Source organism: Schistocerca cancellata, chromosome 4 (genome assembly GCF_023864275.1).
Source record: "Schistocerca cancellata isolate TAMUIC-IGC-003103 chromosome 4, iqSchCanc2.1, whole genome shotgun sequence".
NCBI lineage: Eukaryota > Metazoa > Arthropoda > Insecta > Orthoptera > Acrididae > Schistocerca > Schistocerca cancellata.
Window position 1 is genome coordinate 365,056,098 of NC_064629.1, and position 25,696 is coordinate 365,081,793.

A 25,696-nucleotide genomic window follows, 5' to 3' on the forward strand; every position below is an offset into this window, starting at 1 on the left:
ACACCACGAAGATGACGTGCTACAGACGCGAAATTTAACCAACAGGAAGAAGATGCTGTGATATGCATATGATTAGCTTTTAAGAGCATTCACACAAGGTTGGCGCCGGTGGCGACACCTACAACGTGCTGACATGAGGAAAATTTCCAATCTATTTCTCATACACAAACAGCAGTTGACCGGCGTTGCCTGGTGAAACGTTGTTGTAATGTCTCGTGTAAGGAGGAGCAATGCGTACCATCACGTTTCCGACTTTGAGAAAGGTCGGATTGTAGCCTATCGCGACTGCGGTTTCTTCTTGGTGTAGCAATTTTAATGACTAGTAGTGTATTTAGAGCCCCAAAGTTGTTAATGAATATAAAAAGCGTTTGCAGCTATGGCTACCCAGAATAAAATTATTGACAGCAATGGACCACATACAAACGATTACGCTAATAATCAAATGAGTGATACTTACTGTTACTCAGCCGAAACAGATGTTTGCCAGTGATGTCACTCGGAAAGCACAGCACCCTGTGACTAACGTTTGTTGACGTTGTTCCCCAGGCGATCACGATGTAACTGAAACAAAGAAACAAAATTTTCGATTACTATTTTGAGAGTTTTAGATGACGCACAAATTAAAACAACAAAATGCCAGCAAACGTGTTATGAGAAAAATATTAGCAACGGCCATAAGTATTATTCGTATTAAAACACTACTGGAAATATTAAAAGTGAAAACTTTCTTCTTCTTTTTCCTGCCTTTATTCCATGTCTTCACGGGGTCTACATGTTAATCTCGTTGCGGCAATATTACTGGTAGAGGGTGGCCAGATTCCTTCCTGTCGCCACACCTTTAAGGAGGAAACTATTCCAAGGCGGGCCCTTCCAAGAGCACAGCAGGCGCCTCACCACTCTCCCTCCATAGATTGAGCTGTATTGTGTGGCAGAGCTTTGAACTGAATCTCCTGTAGCAAATCAGTCGTATCTCACTCCATCTTTCCCCTCTTGCCATATTTTATCACCTGCTTACGCCAACTTCCTGAAAGTATCACGAAGCAAATTCGAAACCCTGTCCCCGACATCCTGTTCCGTCACAGACGAGTACTGACGTTCGTGACATGAGATACAGTGGAACAGTAAGATATTTAATTTAATTAAATACTAATACCAGAATGTAGTCATTTAACTATACAAAATATTGTTGGTATCATAAAATCTTGTATTAAGAAGTTTTGAGCCAGAAGCCATTGAATGTGAATCACAGGTCACGATGTTGTGAAACAACTCTATTGCTTTTCTAGGCGAAAGAACAAATAAAGAGGAAAAATGAAGGTACTATATCCATTATGGATGCTACTTCTGATGCGACAGGATGTGCCCTTCTACACGTATGGTAAGTGGCAATTGACTCTAAATAATGACAAGTGTGAAGTCATCTACATGAACACTAAAAGGAATCCTCTAAATTTCAATTACACGACAAATCACACAAATCTAAAGGGTGCAGACTCGACTAAATGCTTAGGTATTACAATTGCGAATAACTTAAATTGGAATGATAGCATAGATAATGTTGCTGCTTACACTACGCTTGTCTGCCCTCTTCTGGAATAATGCTGTGTGACGTGGGGTCCGCATCAGATAGGATTGACGGAGGGTATCGAATGAGTTTAAAGAGGGGCAACTCGTTCTTTATTATCGCGAAATAAGAAAGAGAGTGCAACGGATGTGATACACGAATTGAGGTGGCAGTCACTGAAACAAAGGCGTTCTTCCCTGTGGCAGGACCTTATGATGAAATTTCCGTCACCAACTTCCTCCTCAGTGTGGGAAAGTACTTTGTTGGCGCCCGCCTACATAGGGAGAAATGATCATCATAATAAAATAAGAGAAATCAGAGCCCTCACGGAAAGATATAAATGTTCGGTTCAAGAATGGTTCAAATGGCTCTAAGCACTATGGGACTTAACATCTGAGATCATCAGTCCACTAGACTTAGAACTATTTAAACCTAACTAACCTAAGGACATCATTCACATCCATGGCCAAGGCAAGATTCGAACCTGCGACCGCAGCATCAGCGCGGTTCCGCACTGAAGCGCCTAGAACCGCTCGGCCACAGCGGCCGGAAATGTTCGGTTCAAATGGTTCAAATGGCTCTGAGCACTATGGGACTTAACATCTATGGTCATCAGTCCCCTAGAACTTAGAACTACTTAAACCTAACTAACCTAACGACATCACACACATCCATGCCCGAGGCAGGATTCGAACCTGCGACCGTAGCGGTCACGCGGTTCCAGACTGAAGCGCCTAGAACCGCACGGCCACACCGGCCGGCAAATGTTCGGTTTCTCTGCACGCTATTCAAGAGTGGAACGGTAGAGAAGTAGCTTAAACTTGGTTCGATGAACCTTCTGTCAGGCACTTAATTTTGAATAGCAAAGTAATCATGTAGATGTAGATGTTTACCTCAATTGTTAGATACGAGTTTTAATGGTTCGTGCATTTGTTTACGCCAAAGACTGAGTATTGTGTCTACTTGAGCGTCTAATGATATACGTTTTAATCACATCTACTTTGTTTTGACGTTCCGTAAACACAGCAGATGGAGAGGAAACTCGAATTAACAAAAGCAGCAACGATAGTCATCTCCGTATATTCATCTCCGTATTGAGGGTGAAATGCGTCCCACTGTAGCCTGACTGACCTTTCGTTCTTGTTAAGCAAATATATTTATTCGGTAATGTGGTGTGCAGATTTTCTATTTGATGGTGTAATGCTGTGTGTGTAATATGAGGCTTGATTCTTATGAGGCAGCAATGATTATTGCTGAGGTTACCCCATGCTATTTTTTAATGTATCTTTCGGTAGCGAATCTGTATGTATTACGTAAATCGAAGTTGGAGGGGCGTGGGGGGACGAGAGAAAGAAAGGGGAAAGGAAGTACTATTGATGTCAGCTGTATTCTGACTTTATGTGAAGTCAGTGGCGACAATTGAAAATGTGTGCAGAACCGGGACCTCCTGCTTACTAGGCAGCTGCATTAACTACAGCGCCACCAGGACACAGTGTTTATTGGAACTGCACGGACTTTCTCGGCACGCCTCTCCGCCGATCCACATTCCCACCCAGCGCCACCTATCCATCGTCCCCGTCCATGTCCTCCATGCTCGCTACTTCGAGATTCCCGCGGACATATCCGAAAGCACATATAGTCTGTATGTAGTTAGCTGGCAGGGAAGTCGAGTCGCAGCCAAGGGTTCCATTAGGAGGCTCGCGGGGACGCCCGGTCAGGGATTTGGAAACCGGCCAGGATTTTGTGTGGCCGCGGCCGAACGCCGTCTTGTCCTGCTCGTTCAGGTGGACAACGCCGTTTGAGAAGATTAACGTTTCTGCGAACAGAGGGTGTATGGACAGCGTGGCCGTGCTTGCAGTCTGTCGCTCATCCGCAGGGCATTGACAGTTTTCTGTAGTGCGTCTACCGACTGCCGGTGACCACACGTGTAGTGGGCGGGGGCGACCGGACGTCAGGCTGCGAACAGCGAGCGATCCGGGAGACCCAGCAAAGTACGATCGGTACATAGCCTGTGAAGTGCATACCATCACTGTTAAGGGCCAACTTTGTAGTATGCCGATGCTTTGCCGGCGCCGCGATTAAAAGACAGCCCAAATGGAGTTCCGGGGAGAAAACCAGCCTGAATTCCGATTGGTCGGATTTCGTAAAATTTAGGAACTGAGTCTATCCATTCGTCGAAACTCACAGCTTCCCGACAGAGATCAGGTAATTGTGCATAGTGAGCATGCCACTTTTTAAGACGAGGGTTTCCATTCGCTGGGGTAGAGACAATCCTTCAGATTGACCTACGTGTAATTTTGGTGGCATCGCGAGGGCAGAAGTGTCAGGACGCAATTTTAGAGTCATTCGCTTTCTGATTTTAGTTTCAGTCACATTCTGTTTCGATTCTGATTCACAGTCTGATTCTGATATCATTCCTATTCTGATTCTCTTTTGGTTCACATGCCGGTACTGATTCTCTTTGGACTCTGATTCTAGAAGAGGCATTGCAGATGTTCGCTAGTTTAGATTCGGAGAGAGGCTTCGATATTCGAGAGATGGGAGATGACACTTTGCAGTCCATCACCTGCTGCAGCGCCAGCTCACCACCCAGATCAGCTTTGCAAGAGTAAGTTCACTCAGCAGTGAGATGAGTCAGTAGTACTCAAGTGGGAATAGGCACGTTTTGGTGTTTTATGTAGCGTTGACCACTCACACTTTGTACAGTAATCTCTTGGCCATGACTTTGGTTTTAAGTTTTCATGCGTACTTGTTCCCTCACTCACTGACTGGATGCAATCGTCATGACCTATTCAACCCAGCGTTTCAATTCAATTAGATACTCCACGAGTGTATTTACCAGAATAAGCTACATCATTTCGTGAGTTATCCATCCCGACGTAATATTATTAACGTTCCCATACCGTCGGTCTCAGCTTCTGCCTAGCACTCATCTCCTGTAAGGAGGTAACCTGATTTACGTTTCCGTGTCCTGTGTTGATCTGCATTCAGTTAACTTTGTCAATAATTTGTGATAATTATGAATCCCTGTTTAATTTCAGTAGACAACAATCCCCTCTGCTACATTCATACCTATGAATTTCATACAAGTCCCACAGCTACAGTTCCTTTGTCAGGGCCACCCACCCGATCGGTTTCCTTGTGCACATCTCATTTCCGTACACCTGAATCGTAGTGGCTCGATTTCTGCATCGAGAGGGGCTACTCGATGCAGATCACCGGCTTGTCGCACGAAATTATTGTCTTATCCCCAGTGGTATCTTGCATAAAAATGGCGACTCTTCCTTGGATCTTACTTTTAGGTAATCTTACATTCAACATAGATAGTAGAGTCGTGCATTTCAGCTTGAATTTTGTTTTTGTGGTGAGCATTGTGATTGTGGGAATGTTTTGAACTTTGTATGCAAAGTAAGGGGAAGTACAAGGCAAATTTCGTAAAGGCGGGGAGGTATTTAATTTAGGTTGTTATGCATTTCTTAATTACATTTGTTTCTTTCAGCTTTTGGTGTGTTTTCTATGTGTTGTCCCACTCGTCGATTGGCGTTTTTTCGAGTTAAAATTTTGGAGAGGTTTATTTTAAGTGTCTGAGTTTGTTGGAATAGGAAGCGAATGCGAACTCATAGTCAGACGAGACGAGAGAGGTTTCTTAGGCTTAATAACCGGACGAATATGGAGGTGAATTAGGGTAACGAGGACATGACAGTTGTCAGAGACCCGGTCTCGTTGGATACGGATCCGGTGGATTCAAGTACAAATGTACCTGCTGTTGGTATAGGAGATGATACGTCAGAGAGTGAAACGAGAAGGGATGTTGTTGACAATCTCGATGCGATAGTTCCGTGATGCTGTGTTTACAATTCGGAACCAAAGAGAGGAGGGTTGAGTAGGAATACCTAGCACACTCACGTGAGATGCTCAATTGAGTGACATGGCTGCCCAAACCATCACCGAATCCTCACCATCTTTCGCTCTTGGGACGTAAACTAGGCCATCAGTAGGGAAGAATATGAAACAAGACTCATCCAACGAAGTGAATTTCTTCTATTGCTCCATAGTTCAGATTTTATGGCTTCGGTATCACGTTTTCCTGTTAAGGTCATTTGCATCACTGATGAGTGGTTTTGGAATTTCAGATCGCCCAGCAATTCTCAATTTATGGAGCTCCCTTTGTTTTGTTTTGGTGCTGACAGGCCCCGCGAATGAGACATTCAGTTCTGCAGTGATATTTGCTGCTGTCGTCCTTTAATTTTTGTCAGAATCCTCTTCAATGACAATCTGTCACTATCACTCAGCACAAGCCTTCGTCCGCGTTGTGACTCAGGGGATGATGCATTTTTTTTTCATTTACCCTGTAAGCCGTATAAATCTTCGATACGGTACTGTTGAAACTTCAAACACTTCGGCTACCTTGATTACGGTAGCACCCATCATACGACCACCAATAATTTATCTACGTTCGGATTCACTTATCTCCGACATAAGGCGCTCACAGCTAGAGGGAACACACTTCTAAACACGGCGGACACTTTGCACAGGTGCCGTTTGTGGTCATATACAACAGCGCAACCTGCAGGCTTGGCCAGCATTGTCATTTATGTTCAAGCATGCATTTTTCGCGGTGTTTCCATATTTATTTCCAATCCGTATTTCTACGCAGAAAGACATTTACCTCATTTATTTCGTGGTGAGTCATCTCACGAAACATTGATAAAGCTGTGGCAATGAAGAGTACCGTTGTTAGTCGACCGTAACAGTCGCGATTAAATCGGTATACTTGTCAAACAGGCTCTTCCTTTTTTGTTGGTGTTCGACGGCTGTCACTGAACACGCATCATTAGCTACTTCGGTGGATGTTAACGCGTCAGTACATCGCACATTTGTTTGCAGCTCTTAACAACGTATGAAGTATTTATTTGAGATCTGGCTAGATTTGAATTTTAACCCAATTGCTTTTGACAGCGCTTCCATTAATGGGAACATACTTTTACTGAAATGTCTTTTATTGCATTCTTAATGTTGTCATTTCGTGTTCCTGTTCGATTTAACTTGTAAAAATTGCGAACTGGTAATAAGAAAATACTGCAGGTGACTGTGGGACAGAATTTATTGTCTAACTGTATTAAAGACGTAAACTGGTGACGTACTACAGATTAGGAAATAATTGTTCACAATTGGGTAGTCAGCTATGTTTCGGGAATGTAAATCTTCTTCTAGTTGTAATGCCATAGATGTCGTGTGTTTCACAAATTCTAACTTATTAAGTGGCAGCAGAAATTCAAGGTACACGGCAGTTAAGACTGGAAAGTCGTGAGGGAATGCTTGCCAATGATTCACATGTTGGAGCTGGCTACATTACTTAATCATAATAATGTTACATATACTGAAAAGAGTCGAAGGTATTTGATATGCAGCAGGATTTTGGAACACATATCGTGCTCTAACATTATGAATTACCTTGAAGAAAACGGTCTATTGACACACAGTCAACATGGGTTTAGAAAACATCATTCTTGTGAAACACAACTAACTCTTTATTCACATGAAGTGCTGAGTGCTATTGACAAGCAATTTCAGATCGATTCAACATTTTTGGATTTGCGGAAGGCTTTTGACACTATACCACACAATCGGCTTGTAGTGAAATTGCGTCCTTATGGAATATCGTACCAGTTATGTGACTGGATTTGCGATAGCCTGTCAGAGAGGTCACAGTTCGTAGTAATTGACGGAAAGTCATCGAGTAAAACAGAAGTGATTTCTGGCGTTCCCTTTTGCTGTTCCTTATCTATGTAAACGATTTGGGAGACAAACTGGGTAGCCGTCTTAGGTTGTTTGCAGATGACGCTGTCGTTTATCGACTAATAAAGTCATCAGAAGATCAAAACCAATTGCAAAACTATTTAGAAAAGATATCTGAATGGTGCGAAAATTGGCAGTTGAGGCTAAATAACGAAAAGTGTGAGGTCATTCCCATGAGTGCTAAAAGGAATACGTTAAATTTCGGTTATACGATAAATCAGCCGAATCTAAAGGCCGTAAATTTAACTAAATACCTAGGAATTACAATTACGAACAACTTAAATTAGAGGAATCACATAGAAAAGTAGTAGGGAAGGCTAACCAAAGACTGCGTTTTATTGGCAGGACACTTAGAAAATGTAACAGATCTACTAAGGAGACTGCCTAAACTTCACTTGTCCGTCATTTTTTAGACTACTGCTGCGCGGTGTGGGATCCTTACCAGATGGGACTGACGGAGGACATCGAAAAAGTTCAAAGAAGGGCAGCACGTTTCGTATTATCGCGAAATATGGGACAGAGTGTCACTGAAATGATACAGGATTTGGGTTGGACATCATTAAAAGAAAGGCGTTTTTAGTTGTAACGGAACCTTCTCACGAAATTCCAATCACCAACTTTCTCCTCTGAATGCGAAAATATTTTATTGACACCGACCTACATAGGGAGAAACGATCTCCACGATAAAATAAGGGAAATAAGATCTCGTAGGGAAAGATATAGATGTTCGTTCTTTCCGCACCTTGTACGAGATTGTGAAGAATTGTGAAGGTGGTTCGATGAACTCTCTGACAGGCACTTAAATGTGATTTGCAGAGTATCCATGTAGATGTAGATAGGTTTCTATAGATTAGAAGTTGACTTGCATACGAAGTGAGAATCCTTCGTAACATTCTTCATGATAGCGTTTTCGAATAGTACTCTGTGACGTACTGAGAAGAGATCTACCTTACCACAACCTCCAGAATATTCAGTAATCTTGACGTAGCTTTTTAGTTCATGATATGTTCCACATGTCATACTGTTGTTATCTTGCTATGATTCGAATCATATCAGTCGATATACAAAAACATTATAAATTTTCTTTATTACTATTTGGTTACAAGCCGAGCATTTATTTGAATGATGTCTACTTTCTTTTTCGTGAAAGAAGTCTATCCAAATGATTGCCGGTAAAATGCGTTTTAAAAAAACTTTAAAAGGAGTGTCAGCTGCGCTATTCAACTGTTTTTGAAGGTTTGCTTCAAACGAATATATTTGAGGAAACTGGTCTCACATAAAGGACAACACTGGACTCGTTTTCGGGGGCCAGGGTTGAATTTCCCGTCCTTCCATCCAGATGTAGGTTTCCGTGCTGCCCCTAAGTCTCTTGTATGGTTACTTTCAAAGAACATAGCAGTTTCACTCTTGTTTTTCCGTGGATTCCCTAAGGAGCTTAAGGCGAACGCCGGGGTGGTTTCTTGGGAAAGGGAACGCCCGATTTTCTTCCACGCCTTTACGCAATTACAGCTTGATCTCTGTTTCTAATGAATTCGTGACGAGCGGGATTCTCATATTCATTCAATCCTTTATTTCTTCCTTCCTTCCTTCTTTCCGTATATACTGGGTGAGGCAATTAAAACAGGACACCTGAATAACTTAGCCACTTCTAGTGATAGAAGAAAATTTTTCAAACAAATGCTGCTTAGCTTGAAGGGGGACATCGTGCGGTGTTCACCATTTTTTCGTAGGTATAAGGGTAGAGAAGATATGATAGACAAGTTTGTTATTTTGGCATTTTATATTATTTACTTTTTAATAACGCATCTGAAGACGCGAACAATGCATTAGGTTCTATATATATCGAAACAATTAGCAACCAATTGCGTGAAAGAAATTTAATTTCTTAACTGGTTTCGGGCACTTGGTACCGTTCTTCAGAAGATTATACCTATCGCATTACTTGCGAGTGCCAGCAATAAGATGCATACAGCCACATGATGTGGTCGTGTGATTCATAGTGCCTGTACAAACAACAAGTACAGACAACAAGTGCACACAGCTTGCCAGAACTGGAGCTAATTAGCCAGACCATTAATCTGTGGTCTGCTGTTGTAGCGAGTAGACGACGTCTTCATAAAGTTATCAGATCTTATCAATGTTCTTTGCAAAATCTCAGGAAGTAAAATGTAAATGTCTTGTGACTAGGGCCTCCCGTCGGGTAGACCGTTCGCCAGGTGCAAGTCTTTGGATTTGACGCCACTTCGGTGACTTGCGCGTCGGATCTGAGGAAGTTAATACAGTTTTTATTTACATGGAATGTGGCCAAAATATGAGAGCAGCAAGCGATTGTATGCTGAGAGATATCCTGATCGTGCAAGAACTCCGCGATCTACCTTTGCAAACATAATACAAACATTTCAGGAAACAGGAAACGTCGATAATACAAAACGTAGATGACTGAAATCAGCAATCGACGAGCGACATGCAATTACCATTTTAGCAACTGTAGCTAACAATCCACATCTTAGTGCAAGACAGCTCGATTAAGAGGGTGGAATTTGGTAACGATGTGTTCTGCGAATGCTGCATTCCAACAAATTTCACACATACCACATATCACTACAACAGGAGCTCCATGGCGATGACGTTCGACGAAGTTTAGAATTCCCCGAATGGGGCCTATGGAAACTGCAAGCAGACGACCAAGTTGATCAAGATGTTATTTACAGTTGAAGCATCATTTACAAACCATGGACACATTAATCTTCGCAACATGCACTACTGATCCTCTCCAAATCCATAGTGATTGAGAGAAATTGACAAAGATCTTGGTCAGTCAAGGTGTGGTGAGGTCTTCTAAATAATCAAATTATTGGTCCCTATTTTAGCGATGGGAACTTAAATAGTGCGAATTATTTTGGTTTCTTAACAGAGATACTGCCACTACTACTAGAAGACGTCCCATTGAACGTGCGACAAGTCGTGTGGTACCAACTCGAAGGATTTCCTGCACATTTGCACGGACGTTTACAGAGGTTCTGGTTCAAATGACTCTGAGCACTATGTGACTTAACATCTGAGGTCATCAGTCCCCTAGAACCTAGAACTACTTAAACCTAACTAACCTAAGGACATCACACACATCCATCCCCGAGGTAGGATTCGAACCTGCGACCGTAGCGGTCGCGCGGTTCCAGACTGAAGCGCCTAGAACCGCTTGGCCACTCCGGCCGGCGTACAGGGTTCTGCAGAATATATTTGAAGATCTTTGGATTGGTCGGTCCGACAGTACAAAATGGCCTGCACGTTCTCCAGACTTAACAGCTCTGGACTTTAACTTGTGCAATAAATTGAAACAAGACGTTAACAGCTTGTGAAGACATGAAAGATTGTACTACACGAAGTTCTTCTCCTAAAAGATCGGATGAAATTCAACCTGCAGTATTGTCCACATCCAATCATTTTACAGCATGTAAACATGGTCAGCATTTCGAACACGTGTTGTCGCAACGTTATCTAATGTCATTAAATTGCTTACTGTACATTTCACCTTAGTCTCATTTTATGCGTTTGAAAATGCAGTTGTAATAGGTCAACACCATGACGTGATATAAGATAATTACCGTAAAACCTAACGCATTGTGTGGTGTCCGAACGCAGCGCTACTCGGTCCACTGTCAATTAACAGCCAAGTCTGTATGAAATCAGCGACCACTTGTAATCATCACTAACGACGACACTGTCGTCTTAGCACAGAATCGGCAGTGTGCAAATAGAATAGTTATTCTGAAGTTTGTGTTATGTTAAAGACAGTTGTACTCTGATGAGAATCTTTCGTTCTGCAATGAACAAAGAGCTAGTAGCAAGGTAATGGGGACATGACCGCAATTTTGATATCAAATTGATATGCAGATTGATTACGCCCAACCACGCCTAGCTGCTCCCCCAGCCACTAAAGTATGACGTCATATGTTTTCCTCAGCCCACACACTCCCCCTCCCCACCCTTTCCCCTGCAAGAAATACCCGACTGGCAGGAATTTCGAATTTTAGCTGGAATATCGAATTTTGGTGGGAATTTCTTTGTCTGTGTTTCGTTTCAGTTAAATGTGAGGTAAACAAAATTTCTTTTATACTATGTTGTTTCAGTTTTGTTCTCTACCATCACATCACAAATGAAAAGAAACTGTTCTCATTTCTAAGAAACAATTTTCCGTTGGCCTACTCAGCGTCGTGATCAAAACATCAGTTTCAACTTTATTCTCTCCGTTTCTCGACCTGAAACTATTTACTTACGCTTTGACTAGCTCCGTTGGAACGGAACAAATCCGCTGATGGCTGATTTCCGTACTTTCGGTTTTGTCACCCCTGTGCCTATAGTTGTTACCTGCTGTCACTTCATCCGATGTTCCACTCCACAAGCCGCACTTCTTATCTCAAGGATAGGTAAATGTCTTGTCAGAGAAGGTTTTTACAGGACTCACGTGAGGTTGTGCGCTTATTGCACATGACACCTACAAAACATGTTTATATGCAGGATAGGCTAAATGTTTACATGTGGTTGCGGGCGGGGTGCTCCTGAGAGAGAGAGAGAGAGAGGGAGAGAGAGAGAGAGAGAGAGAGAGAGAGAGAGGGAGAGAAGAGAAAGAAAGATCGACGTGATACAGTGGACTTGTATTCGGAAATATATCGGTTCATATTCCTGTTCAGATATCCAAATTAGGTTTTCCGTGGTTCCATAATTAGCTAAATTGTAGATTAATTAGGACACTGTGCATTTCCTTCTCTATCTTCAACAATCAGAGCTAGTGTTTCATCCCTGATGACTTTTTCGTCTTTCTTTCTGACGGTGTCAGGTTGCTTAGTATTTTGAGTGACATACAGGGTGAACCCGACATCCACTGCCAAAATTTCGGGGGCTTTACAGGAAGAATAACTGCAGTTCATTTGATTTCTTATCGCCATTTATCTTTGTTTCTATATTACACTGAAAATATCTGCGCAACAGCACAAATGTCGACTATACAGGGTGTTACAAAAAGGTACGGCCAAACTTTCAGGAAACATTCCTCACACACAACGAAAGAAAATATGTTATGTGGACATGTACCCGGAAACGCTTACTTTCCATGTTAGAGCTCATTTTATTACTTCTCTTCAAATCACGTTAATCATGGAATGGAAACACACTGCGGCCGTACCAGCGTGACTTAAAACACTTTGTTACAGGAAATGTTCAAAATGTCCTCCGTTAGCGAGGATACATGCATCCACCCTCCGTCGCATGGAATCCCTGATGCGCTGATGCAGCCCTGGAGAATGGCGTATTGTATCACAGCCGTCCACAATACGAGCACGAAGAGTCTCTACATTTGGTACCGGGGTTGCGTAGACAAGAGCTTTCAAATGCCCCCATAAATGAAAGTCAAGAGGGTTGAGGTCAGGAGAGCGTGGGGGCCATGGAATTGGTCCGCCTCTACCAATCCATCGGTCGCCGAATCTGTTGTTGAGAAGCGTACGAACACTTCGACTGAAATGTGCAGGAGCTCCATCGTGCATGAACCACATGTTGTGTCGTACTTGTAAAGGCACATGTTCTAGCAGCACAGGTAGTGTGTCCCGTATGAAATCATGATAACGTGCTCCATTGAGCGTAGGTGAAAGAACATGGGGCCCAATCAAGACATCACCAACAATGCCTGCCCAAACGTTCACAGAAAATCTGTGTTGATGACGTGATTGCAGAATTGCGTGCGGATTCTCGTCAGCCCACACATGTTGAGTGTGAAAATTTACAATTTGATCACGTTGGAATGAAGCCTCATCCGTAAAGAGAACATTTGCACTGAAATAAGGAGTGACACATTGTTGGATGAACCATTCGCAGAAGTGTACCCGTGGAGGCCAATCAGCTGCTGACAGTGCCTGCACACGCTGTACATGGTACGGAAACAACTGGTTCTCCCGTAGCACTCTCCATACAGTGACGTAGTCAACGTTATCTTGTACAGCAGCAACTTCTCTGACGCTGACATTAGGGTTATCGTCAACTGCACGAAGAATTGCCTCGTCCATTGCAGGTGTCCTCGTCGTTCTAGGTCTTCCCCAGTCGCGAGTCATAGGCTGGAATGTTCCGTGCTCTCTAAGACGCCGATCAATTGCTTCGAACGTCTTCCTGTCGGGACAGGTTAGGTTAGTGTTGTTTAACGTCCCGTCGACAACGAGGTCATTAGAGACGGAGCGCAAGCTCGGGTTAGGGAAGGATGGGGAAGGATATCGGCCGTGCCCTTTCAAAGGAACCATCCCGGCATTTGCCTGAATCGATTTAGGGAAATCACGGAAAACCTAAATCAGGATGGCTGGAGACGGGATTGAACCGTCGTCCTCCCGAATGCGAGTCCAGTGTGCTAACCACTGCGCCACCTCGCTCGGTCCTGTCGGGACACCTTAGTTCTGGAAATCTGCCTCGATACAAATGTACCGCGCCACGGCTATTGCCCCGTGCTTATCCATACGTCAAATGGGCATCTGCCAACTCCGCATTTGTAAACATTGCACTGACTGCAAAACCACGTTCGTGATGAACACTAACCTGTTGATGCTACGTACTGATGTGCTTGATGCTAGTACTGTAGAGCAATGAGTCGCATGTCAACACAAGCACCGAAGTCAACATTACCTTCCTTCAATTGGACCAAGTGGCGGTGAATCAAAGAAGTACAGTACATACTGACGAAACTAAAATGAGCTCTAACATGGAAATTAAGCGTTTCCGGACACATGTCCACATAACATCTTTTCTTTATTTGTGTGTGAGGAATGTTTCCTGAAAGTTTGGCCGTACCTTTTAGCAATCTCGAATAGTTTACGTCTGTTGCTAAAATTTAACGAAACCATGAGACGATCTTTAGTAGAAATCGCATTTCTGAAACAAGTATCTTGTTTGCACATATGATTGTAGAAACCGGAATAAGCGGTTAGATTGTCACTACGAAATATCTGTAGCCATCAGCTGTATTCTAAGTGATTGCACTGTGGATAATTGAAAATTGAAACGTTTATTCGTCAATTCTCAAATAATTTTCGTAGCTCTTTATGTCCTCTTACTGTAACTCACAAAGAAAATTCTGGTTAACACTTCAAGCTTCTCTTCTCGCTGTACATGATTTGACCCACACTCGTTTCCGTTTCTCAATCTTTCTAAGCAATGCGCTCGCCGCCAACATTACATTACTGTACAGACGATTAACCGTTCAGCATCCATTCCCCAACTACCATGACGAAAAATTTGACAATAGTGTAATAGCCCCAGTAAAGTACTCTGGTCAAAGAAGTTTGTTGAAACCTTTGACAAAGATCTTTGATCAAAGAAATTTGACAGTGTAATACGGGCTTGACTTTCCGACGTACATGCGTTAAATGCGGAAAAGTGAACTATGGCGACGTTATTACCAAATGCGTCCAAAAAGGATCAACATGCTGTTATTCTTTTCTCGGCTGCTGCTTCATGATAACGCGCGTCCCCATATCGCAAATGTCGCTACGAAGTTACACCAACTTAAGTGAGAGACACTCGAGCACCCGCCCTACACTCCTGATCTCGCCTTAGGTCCCTTAAAAAGGGCCTTGAAATGTCGATGATTCCTGTTGAACGAGGATGTGCAGGAGGCAGTATCGGACTTCTTCCCGCAACACGACACGGCGTTTTACTAAATGGGTATTTTCAACCTGGTGCGTCGGGGGTTTATTGTCTTAATGCTCACGGCGATTCTGGACTGTACTGCCTTCGAACGGAAGCATTTTGATCGTCCCTTATGGAAGCAGAAGCTTCGGTCATGAGCAGTATATGCAGTGCATATGCACACGTTGATTGTTTGTGTGCATGACTACATTTTAGTCGTTGACAGATTACTAACTAGCATATTGACGTAAATTTAATCAAACTGATCATATTAGCTTCTGATTGAATGGTTACTGGTAAAATATATTTACATTTTACAGAAGTAAACATCTACCTCTTTTTGCCAAACATCTATTTTTTTAAAAAATTATAAATTCATGTAAAGAATAGCAAGGGTTCCATATAAACATTGGTCCGGTTTACATTTGCTTCAGTACCTGTCAGGCATTTTATTTTGCTAGGAAAAGGCTGTAAGATTTTGAGGCTGCGTGTTTAACCCTCCTCTGAGGCGTTGACAGCCTAAGTAACAAATAATCAAGGTCTTTTTTTCTTTCTTCAAGTTGTTATCAAATTGTGACGGTTTCCTTAGGACGAATGCGGAACAGTAAAATAAGATGTGGTAATTCTCTTTTTACCCAGATAAACTGTAAGGAAGTACTTAACTACAGCCGGCCGCGGTGGCCGTGCGGTTCTAGGCGATGCAGTCCGGAACCGCGGGACTGCTGCGGTCGCAGGTTCGAATCCTGCCTCGGGCATGCATGTGTGTGATGTCCTTAGGTTAGTTAGGTTTATGTAGTTCTAAGTTCTAGGGGACTGATGACCTAAGATGTTGAGTCCCATAGCGCTCAGAGCCATTTGAACTTAACTACATGACAACATGTATATTACCTTGTAATATAAATATTATTCTCAAAGACTAAGTTTTCTTTTAATCGATATAAATTAATTTCTGCTGTCAGTATCGTAGATCTGAAACAGACAAGTTTGACGGCGTTTTGCTCTTAGAAATCCAGTAAGTAGTTCCGCTGCTTGGTTTAGTGCAGTCAGTGCTTTCTTGCTAAGTAGTGAGTTATCCCAAAAAATATGGTGTAACATCTTAACGAGTGGAAATATCCAAAATATGTTAATATATTGATTCGTTTACTTCAGAAACGGTAATATTACGGAGAGTAAAAGTTACGTACGCGGCCCCTCCCGGTGGAGGTTCGAGTCCTCCCTCGGTCATGGGTGTGTGTTGTTCTTGGCATAAGTTAGTTTAAGTAGTGTGTAAGTGTAGGGACCGATGACCTAAGCAGTTAGGTCCCTTAGGAATTCACTCACATTTGAACATTTGAAAAGTTACATAACCTGACTAGCTCAGTAATACGTTTATTCCAGTACTGATTTTCGTCAATATCTACACCCACAAAATATGTGGAACCTGTTGTGCTTACCAAAAGGAAAAATCTTTCACGGAAGACCATTAAATACTTCTTTGAAAAATGTTGCTTACAACTTCTGTTTTGTCGCTTTAGCATATTACTTATAACGCTAGTGTGTTGTCCAAAAGCCGGCCGCTGTGGCCGATCGGTTCTAGGCGCTTCAGTCTGGATCCGCGAGACTGCTACGGTCGCAGGTTAGAATCCTGCCTCGGGCATGGATGTGTGTGATGTCCTTAGGTTAGTTAGGTTTAAGTCGTTCTAAGTTCTAGGGGACTGATGACCTAAGATGTTAAGACCCATAGTGCTCAGAGTCATTTTCTGTTGTTTTCCAAAAAGAACAACCTCTGCTTGATGTACGTCTACTAAAAAAGTCATTCACATATATAAGTAACTGGTTTGGTCCCAGCCTTGCAACATGCGGTTTTTCATCCAAGCCGGCCGGGGTGGCCGAGCGGTTCTAGGCGCTACAGTCTGGAACCGCGCGACCGCTACGGTCGCAGGTGCGAATCCTGCCTCGGGCATGGGTGTGTGTGATGTCCTTAGGTTAGTTAGGTTTAAGTAGTTCTAAGTTCTAGGGGACTGATGACCTCAGAAGTTAAGTCTCATAGTGCTCAGAGCCAATTGAACAATTTTTTTTTTTTTTCTTCCGAAAGCAGATATTGTGTATTCGATAAGTCACCGGCCGATATCTACATAAATCATTGTCCGAATGAACTTGCACTCCGCCTCAAAAGATGTCTACTTCGACTGGTTATAAACGAATACCTACTTAGTAATTTACGAAATTTCAGTTGCACAGCCTCTCAGTTTGTAAGTGTTCTTTAGAATATGGCTCAGTTTGTCGTCTGTTTTAATATAATACTTTTATTTTACAGATTTTGTACTATGAAAAACTATGACAGTTTCTTGTGTCGTTTGGGCACTGTCATCTGTGCGGATTATCTTGATGTTCATTTTGTTTTGATGAAACAGAGCGAGGTTCAAAAGGCTCTGAGCACTATGGGACTTAACATCTGAGGCCATCAGTCCCATAGAACTTACAACTACTTAAACCTAACTAACCTAAGGACATCACACACATCCATGCCCGAGGCAGGATTCGAACCTGCAACCGTAGCAGTCGCGCGGTTCAGGACTGAAGCGCCTAGAACCGCTCGGCCACCGCGGCCGGCCAGAGCGAGGTGACGCAGTGGTTAGCGTACTAGTTTCGTACCAACGAGGATAGCGATCTAGTCACCTTTCAACCATTCAGATTTAGGGTTTGTGTGTTTTCCTTACCGCTTAATTTGCGCCCAGACTTTGTGTAAGTTCTGAGAGTCGCTAGGTTCGAGGTTCAAGTGGTTTTGCGAATGCCCCCTTCCAGGCACGCGGCAGCCCGTGTGAACGTTATCGCTCACCACACAAGATCCCAGTGTGGCTGTTACTCGCTGTTTGTTCCGCGCAACGCGTCACAATGTTTTCAAGGTTTCGCAGTAAACACACACGCCTTTGTAATCTCTGTGAACAGAGTTACAATCTTCACTTCTCAGAAATCTGTTCTTGGGAGTTTTGTTTTGATACTGATGTTTTGAGCGTTTTCTTCAAAACAAAAGTCTCGGAGTTTCGAAAGTCCGAAGTTAGGGTCATATTCTAAAACGTAGTAAATTAGAGCATTTGCACTTGCTCTGGTATCACCTCTAGAACAGATGAATGCTATTTTTTTTCTTTTTTGCAATGTACCGTTAAACAACAAGTGCACAGTAAATATCGAAATTAATTCGGAGGCTATGTTTACCAAAGCCCTATAATTCAGACAAAAATTTATCTTTTGATGATTCCTGTGGTGTAGCAGGTTTTCCTGGAAATATTTATTTTACAGAAGAATTCAATATTTCATGTAGACAACTGTTCCAAAAGTTTCTACTTTACAAATAAACGACCTATATAGATTTAAAGTGTTAAATTTTCTGTTTATAGAAATGTTTCATTTACCTAATATGCAATAATTTGGAACTAGCAATTTAAAAATTTCATTGTTTACATGCGGACGTAATCGGTACGCATGCGACATCATGCGCTGAGTCACATGTTCCATATCGCCACGCATGGTAACGGTATTTTTTCGGGGCTCATACCTCGGGTTCTTTTGATGATAGAAAGGTAGGATCAAGTGTTTTCTAAAGCCCTTGGGCTATACCCAACAGAAGGATCGTCTTATTGTAACTATCCTGTAGCACAAGGTCATAGTTGAATTTTACACTTTTCCTCCAGCTTAGGGAAATGGAGCAAATCGATTGGCTCATTTTGCGATATATGTGGCCTGTGGTCCGTCTTAAGGTGCTTACGAAGGTACCATTTAGTTCACGGGCGGTTCCTCAAAAAACCCGAAAAACATAAGTAGTTTTTGGGATACCAAAACAGAGCCACGGATTCCAAGACGGTTATGCACAGCAAATGGCTGAATTTTTTACAATTTATTCCTAATAACCCGATCTCGAACATCCTTGAAAATTTTCTTGATATCTTTGTTTCCTAGATACAGAGGTTCAAAGTTACTCTAATTGAATACATAAAATACGCACCTAATATCAGGTTTGAGGCGAAAACATACCTTATAGAGTGGCGTAGCACGGAGAAACTGGCTGTAAAGTGTTTCCGTTATCATCAGAAGGGTTCCAGGAACCCCGTGTTTCAGTACTGAAGCACATGCTAAGGCTTTGGGCACGTAAAATCCGGTCCGAGGCGTAAAATCAGTTTTGCGTTATTTCAGTTTCATATAAATAAACTTTCAGAATTTTACTGACACTTAAAGTTCTTTTCATATGAATGACAAGCCCTGTTGTAGCAGGGAAAGAAGAGAACCAGCGGAAAAATGCCCCTATTGGAGCAGAAAAAAGACTAATACACTATGTGATCAAAAATATCCGGACCCCTGGCTGAAAATGGCTTACAAGGTCGTGGCGCTCTCCATCGGTAATGCTGGAATTCAGTATGGTGTCGGCCCACCCATAGCCTTGATGACAGCTTCCACTCTCGCAGACATACGTTCAGTCAGGTATTGGAAGGTTTCTTGGGGTATGGCAGCCCATACTTCGCGGAGTGCTGCACTGAGGAGAGGTATCGATGTCAGTCGGTGAGGCGTGGCACGAAGTCAGCGTTCCATAACATCCCAAAGGTGTTCTATAGGATTCAGGTCAGGACTCTGTGCAGGCCAGTCCATTACAGGGATGTTATTGTCGTGTAACCACTCCGCCACAGGCCGTGCATTATGAACAGGTGCTCGATCGTGTAGGAAGATGCAATCACCATTCCCAAATTGCTCTTCAACAGTGGGAAGCAAGAAGGTGCTTAAAACATCAATGTAGGTCTGTGTTGTGATAGTGCCACGAAAAACCACAAGGGGTGCAAACCTCCTCCATGAAAAACACGACCACACCATAACACCACCACCTCCGAATTTTACTGTTGGCACCACACACGCTGGCGGATGACGTTCACTGGGCATTCGCCAAACCCACACCCTGCCAACTGATCGCTTCATTGTGTACCATGATACGTCACTCCACACAACGTTTTTCCACTGTTCAATTGTCGAATGTTTACGCCCCTTACACCAAGCGAAGCGTTGTTTGGCATTTACCGGCGTGATGTGTGGCTTATGAGCAGCCGCTCGACCATGAAATCAAGTTTTCTCACATCCTGCCTAACTGTCATAGTACTTGCAGTGGATCCTGATATAGTTTGGAATTCCTGCGTGATGGTCTGGACAGATGTCTGCCTATTACACGCTACGACCCTCTTCAACTGTCGGCGGTCTCTGTCACTCAACAGACGAGGTCGGCCTGTACGCTTTTGTGCTGTAGGTGTCCCTTCACGTTTCCATTCCACTATCACATCGGAAGAAGTGGACCTATGGATGTTCAGGAGTGTGGAAATCTCGCGTACAGACGTATGACACAAGTGACACCCAATCGCCTGACCCCGTTCGAAGTCCGTGAGTTCTGCGGAGCACCCCATTCTGCTCTCTCACGATGTCTAATGACTACTGAGATCGCTAATATGGAGTACCTGGCAGTAGGTGGCAGCACAGTGCACCTAATGTGAAAAACGTATGTTTTGGGGGTGTCCGGATACTTTTGATCACATAGGGTACGCTCTTGTTTTATGAGACTCTGACTGAAAAATGAGGTACCAGCTGCCTCATTCAACCTTCCTCAATACCTTTAAAGAATTTTCCCAAAAATTTTGGCATACGAACGTATTCGTGTTTTTTATGCAGAGAGATAGGAAGACAATGGCGGTGGGAAAGAGACGGAAAAGTAATAAATACTGGAAGATAGTAGACAGTGGTTGTGGTATAGAAAGAGCGAAGGAACAACGCAGTGTGAAAAAAAGCGAGGGACACACTGGCAGTGGAGTATTTTTGACAGTGATTGAACAGTGCTAGGAAAAGAGTGAAGGAGACAGTGCCAGTTCAAAAAATGGTTCAAATGGCTCTGAGCAATATGGGTCTCAACTTCTGAGGTCATTAGTCCCCTAGAACTTAGAACTAGTTAAACCTAACTAACCTAAGGACAGCACACACATCCATGCCCGAGGCAGGACTCGAACCTGCGACCGTAGCGGTCTTGCGGTTCCAGACTGCAGCGCCTAGAACCGCACGGCCACTTCGGCCGGCACAGTGCCAGTGGGAGACGAATAAAGAGAAGGAGAAAGTGGAAGCGGGTGAGAGCCAGTGATAATGAGAGAGAGAGAGTCTATGACAATGACGAAGAGGAAGAGAGAGGTAGTGACAGGCGGAAGAGACAGCTGCAATGGGACTGAGATAGTAGCAGTAGAAGGGAGCAAGAAGGAAACAGTGACAGTGAGCGGAGACATTAGTTGTAGGGCAGAATGAAGGAGAAGGGAGACAGTGACGGTTAGGTAGACACAAAGAGATAATCACAATGAGTTGGGGTGAATGAGTGACAGAACGTACTAGTGTAAGTAGGTATGTAAGTAGGGTAAGAGCTATGGACTTGTTGGTGTGAACGAGTGACAGTCGGGGGGAGCATGTGGGCGTGAAATGTTGAAAGTTGAACGTTTATGTCTTTTTTGGAAAGTTGGCTATTGATTCTGCTGCTGCGTGAATACACAACCTCTGAGTCTGAGATATTATCATCGCGAGTGGTAACGAGCGAACAATTGTTGAGGGTAGTCGAGCACAGCTTGGCGTGAAGAAAAGCCGCGCGTCAAGAGAGGTCGCAGCCTGCCCTGACCGTGCTAGTGGCGCCAGAAGAGATTTTTGTATTAACCGAGGATTTTTGGTAGTTTGCCTTTTTGCTGCACGTAGTTATTGCTTGCTTGCGCACTGGAGGGATTTTGTCAAAGTTGTGTATCCATACATTGAATGAAATATTAGTAACTTTGTTGTGTCCAGATACGTGATTATTGATGAAAAGCATTGTGGAATAATTAAAGTTTTTGATAATCAAACTGTCCAAGGAAAAGAAAAGTCTGTGCATAGTTTGTCTGTGTGTGGATGGAAAATTTTCAGAATATAGTAAATTAACAGTTTTTAGTGATTCCTTTCATTTTTACACCGCTTAAAAAAAGGCTCTGAGCACTATGGGACTTATCTTCTGAGGCCATCAGTCCCCTAGAACTTAGAACTACTTAAACCTAGCTAACCTAAGGACATCACACACATCCATGCCCGAAGCAGGATTCGAACCTGCGACCGTAGCGGTCGCGCGGTTCCAGACTGTAGCGCCTAGAACCGCTCGGCCACCCGGGCCGGCACACCGCTTAAAGATTGTTGACTAAGACCCTTCCTGGTAATTTAATTTCAATAAAAAGAAAAATGGGAGAAGTTGCATCAGTAGCTACGACCATGCATTGCGCTCTCCATAGATCGCAGTATTTCTTTTGAATTATTTTCGCATGTTGTTGGACGCAGAATATTCATGCAGTTGCAGCGGCGAGACGAGGTAACTGTCTGTTGCGTGCGGGAGCATTAGAGTATAATCGTTAGGAGATGTTAGAGGACATTTTAAAAATCACAGTCAGATGCAAAAGAACTGATTTTTCATGACTTATAGGAAGAGTAATTAATTTTTTTTCTTTATCAGAATACTGTCTTGTCCGATAGCAGAAAGTTCCAGAAAATATTTGAATACTGACATGTCGGAATAAGGGTATTCATAATTCAAATTGTACGGCTACATATCAAATTTTATCATAACGATAATAAAGTTTCACTAAATAGTCTAGCAGTTTTTAGAGAAAGTACAGATAACGATAGTACTGTCAGAGACAGAGTTTTACTCGTTTCCGTGCGTCTGTTGCCATAATAATAATAATAATAATAATAATAATTTTTGATAGTAAAAATTTCACCTGGCAAATAATAATAATAATTTTTGATATAAGACTTTCGCCGTGAGTTGCATTTTAAAAAGAGTGCGAATACGTTCGCAAGCCAAAATTTATGGGAACATAATTACAGGTGTTGAGTCAGTCGTTTAAAACAGGCCCATATTAGCCTTTTTTGTGCTCCGACAGGAGCATTTTTCCGCTGGTTATGAATACTGCTTAGTTCCATTCCAAAAACGCAGTATCTGATTTCATAATATTTAAAAAAGTGTATGAACTACTGAGAGGTGCAAGGGAAGTGTGTTAATTATGCTGTGCTAAAACTAAAATTATGTTAACATAACCTGTATGGAATAGAGGTAATTAAATAATTTTTGAAGTATTTGTGTAAATACTCTCTCACTTAGACGACGTATAGAACAACCAAACAAGACGGAGTGGAAGCTGTTACACAGTATCTTTATTGTATCAAGTATGCCAGTAAGTAATTGTCGCATAGCGTTTTGAACTATGAACAGCACTTGCCAGTTATTTAAGGCTTGATAAAAGTCTTTGCGATATCTCCAGCCAGCATTTTGCGTAAGAACCACGTGGTACCGAATCAATGTTTATGTATGAACAACAGTTCTTTCAGCGTGCTAGGCTTGACAGAACCGTCCACCGATATGATATTTATTGAATAAATGACGGTAAAAGACAAAGGTTATTGAATATAGTTTTTATTGTTTACGAAATATTCATTATAAACTGTGAAATTTATCGAAATTATGATATTCCAGCAACATCTGAATTATTAGAAAATTACAGTTCTCGCACACTGGTATTCTACTGCATTAGAATTCTCCTACCTTAAGTAAATACCTGATTACGATTCAACTGAACTTGGCCGCGGCTTTTCAAGCTCGAAGTGAAGTGAAGAGCTGGATCGAGGTTAAGACTAGCTGTGCTCAATATTGTTCACGAGAAGTTGGAGAGACTGCTTCCACTATCTGATCAAAGTATCCATACACCCTTATGAAGTGTCGAATCGAACCCTAGACACGAGAGGCGGACAAGCCAATATAAAAGGAAGCGGGAAGTATTGCCTTGTCTCCAGAGAAACAGCAACAGCAGAATGGGTCGATCGGGAGAGCTCAGTGACTTTGAACGTGGACCAGTCATTGGATGTCACCTGAACAATAGATCCATCAGCCACATTTCAACCGTTCTAACGCTGCACAAGTCGACAGTAGGCGATGTGACTGTGAAGTGGAAACATGAAAGAATAACAGCTAAGCCAAGAGAAATCAGATCGAGTGTACTGAAGTACAGGGACAAACGAGCATTGCTGAGAGTGGCTGTAAAAATCGCTTGAAATAAGCAGAGGGAATTACTCATGAGCTTCAAAGTGCTATCAGCAGTCCAGCTATCACAGTAACTGCGTGAGGAGTTACAAAGAATAGGGTACAATGGTCCTCATAAGCCATAGTTTCAGGTGTCAGTGCTAAGCGCCGCTTGAGGAGGTGTAAAGGGCGACGTCGCTGGACTGTAGATCACTGGAAACGAGTGATTTCGAGTGATAAATCGTGCTATGTCCTGTGGCAATTCGATGGAAGAGTTTGTGTTTGGTGAATGGCTGGAGAATGCTTCCTGCCATCATGTATAGTGCCAACAGTGACGTATGGGGAGGTTAGTTACGGTAGGCCGGCCGTTGTGGCCGAGCGGTTCTAAGCACTTCAGTCCGGAACCGCGCTGCTGCTACGGTCGCAGGTTCGAATCTCGCCTCGGGCATGGATGTGTGTGATGTCCGTAGGTTAGTTAGGTTTAAGTAGTCTAGGGGACTGATGACCTCAGATGTTAAGTCCCATAGTGCTCAGAGCCATTGGAACCATTTAGTTACGGTATGGGGGTGTTTTTGTGGTTGGGCTGTGGTTTCCTTATTGCAATTAAGAAAATGCTAAATGCGGATGGGTATGAACATATTTCACAGAATTATGTACTGCGTACAATAAGGAGCGTTTCGGAGACTTTGTATCAGCATGAGAATGAACCATTTATGAAGCACCATCTGCGAGGCAATGGTTTGTGAACAATAACGTTACTGAAATGGTTTGGCTTGCCTAGAGTCCCGACCTGAACCAACGAGAACATCTTGGGGATGAGTTAGAGCGTTTACTTCGCTCCAGATCCCAGCGTCCAAATCAATACATTTTCTGGTTTCAGTTTCTGAGGAAGAATGGGCTGTCATTCCTCCAAAGACGTTCTTCCTCTCTTGAAAGTGCCCCCAGCAGTGTTCAAGCCTTCATAAAAGCAAAGGACGGAGGTAACTCATGGTAATGTCCACTAATAGGTGTTCGGATACTTTTGATAAGATAGTGTATGTGGTACGATTTTAGCTCAAGAAATAAGGTAACAAAATGTCTCTCGAGTGTATAAATATTCCGTGCGAGTTAAAACCTATGTGTGGATATCGGCGAATATTAACGCATTGATCTGAAATCTCGAAATCAATACCGGTCTTGCTTCCATACTTTCAGTGTAGCAAAAATGTATCTAGTTAGAACAGTCCTATGCTTACGTAGGGAGCGTTGTAACATTCAGAGTACTCCCCAGTGCCATTCTGGGCAAGGACCCAAATAAAGGCAATTTGCCATTACCTTTCTGCGGCCGGTTATCTGTTACTACACTCCTGGAAATTGAAATAAGAACACCGTGAATTCATTGTCCCAGGAAGGGGAAACTTTATTGACACATTCCTGGGGTCAGATACATCACATGATCACACTGACAGAACCACAGGCACATAGACACAGGTAACAGAGCATGCACAATGTCGGCACTAGTACAGTGTATATCCACCTTTCGCAGCAATGCAGGCTGCTATTCTCCCATGGAGACGATCGTAGAGATGCTGGATGTAGTCCTGTGGAACGGCTTG

The 25,696-nt window shown here is 42.9% G+C and overlaps 1 protein-coding gene across 4 annotated transcripts in view; it reads right to left on the reverse strand.

Annotated features, from left to right (window-relative positions):
* The window catches only part of LOC126183662 (metal cation symporter ZIP14-like), a 386,045-nt gene that overhangs the window by 248,169 nt on the left and 112,180 nt on the right, over positions 1-25,696 (reverse strand). For 2 of the 4 annotated variants that reach the window (XM_049925809.1, XM_049925811.1), the window contains exon 3: positions 458-561. The exons of the other annotated variants lie outside the window; for them this stretch is intronic. In XM_049925809.1, coding sequence (XP_049781766.1) covers positions 458-561 — 104 coding nt within the window. The remainder of the gene's footprint in view (positions 1-457; positions 562-25,696) is intronic. 4 annotated transcript variants of the gene reach the window in all.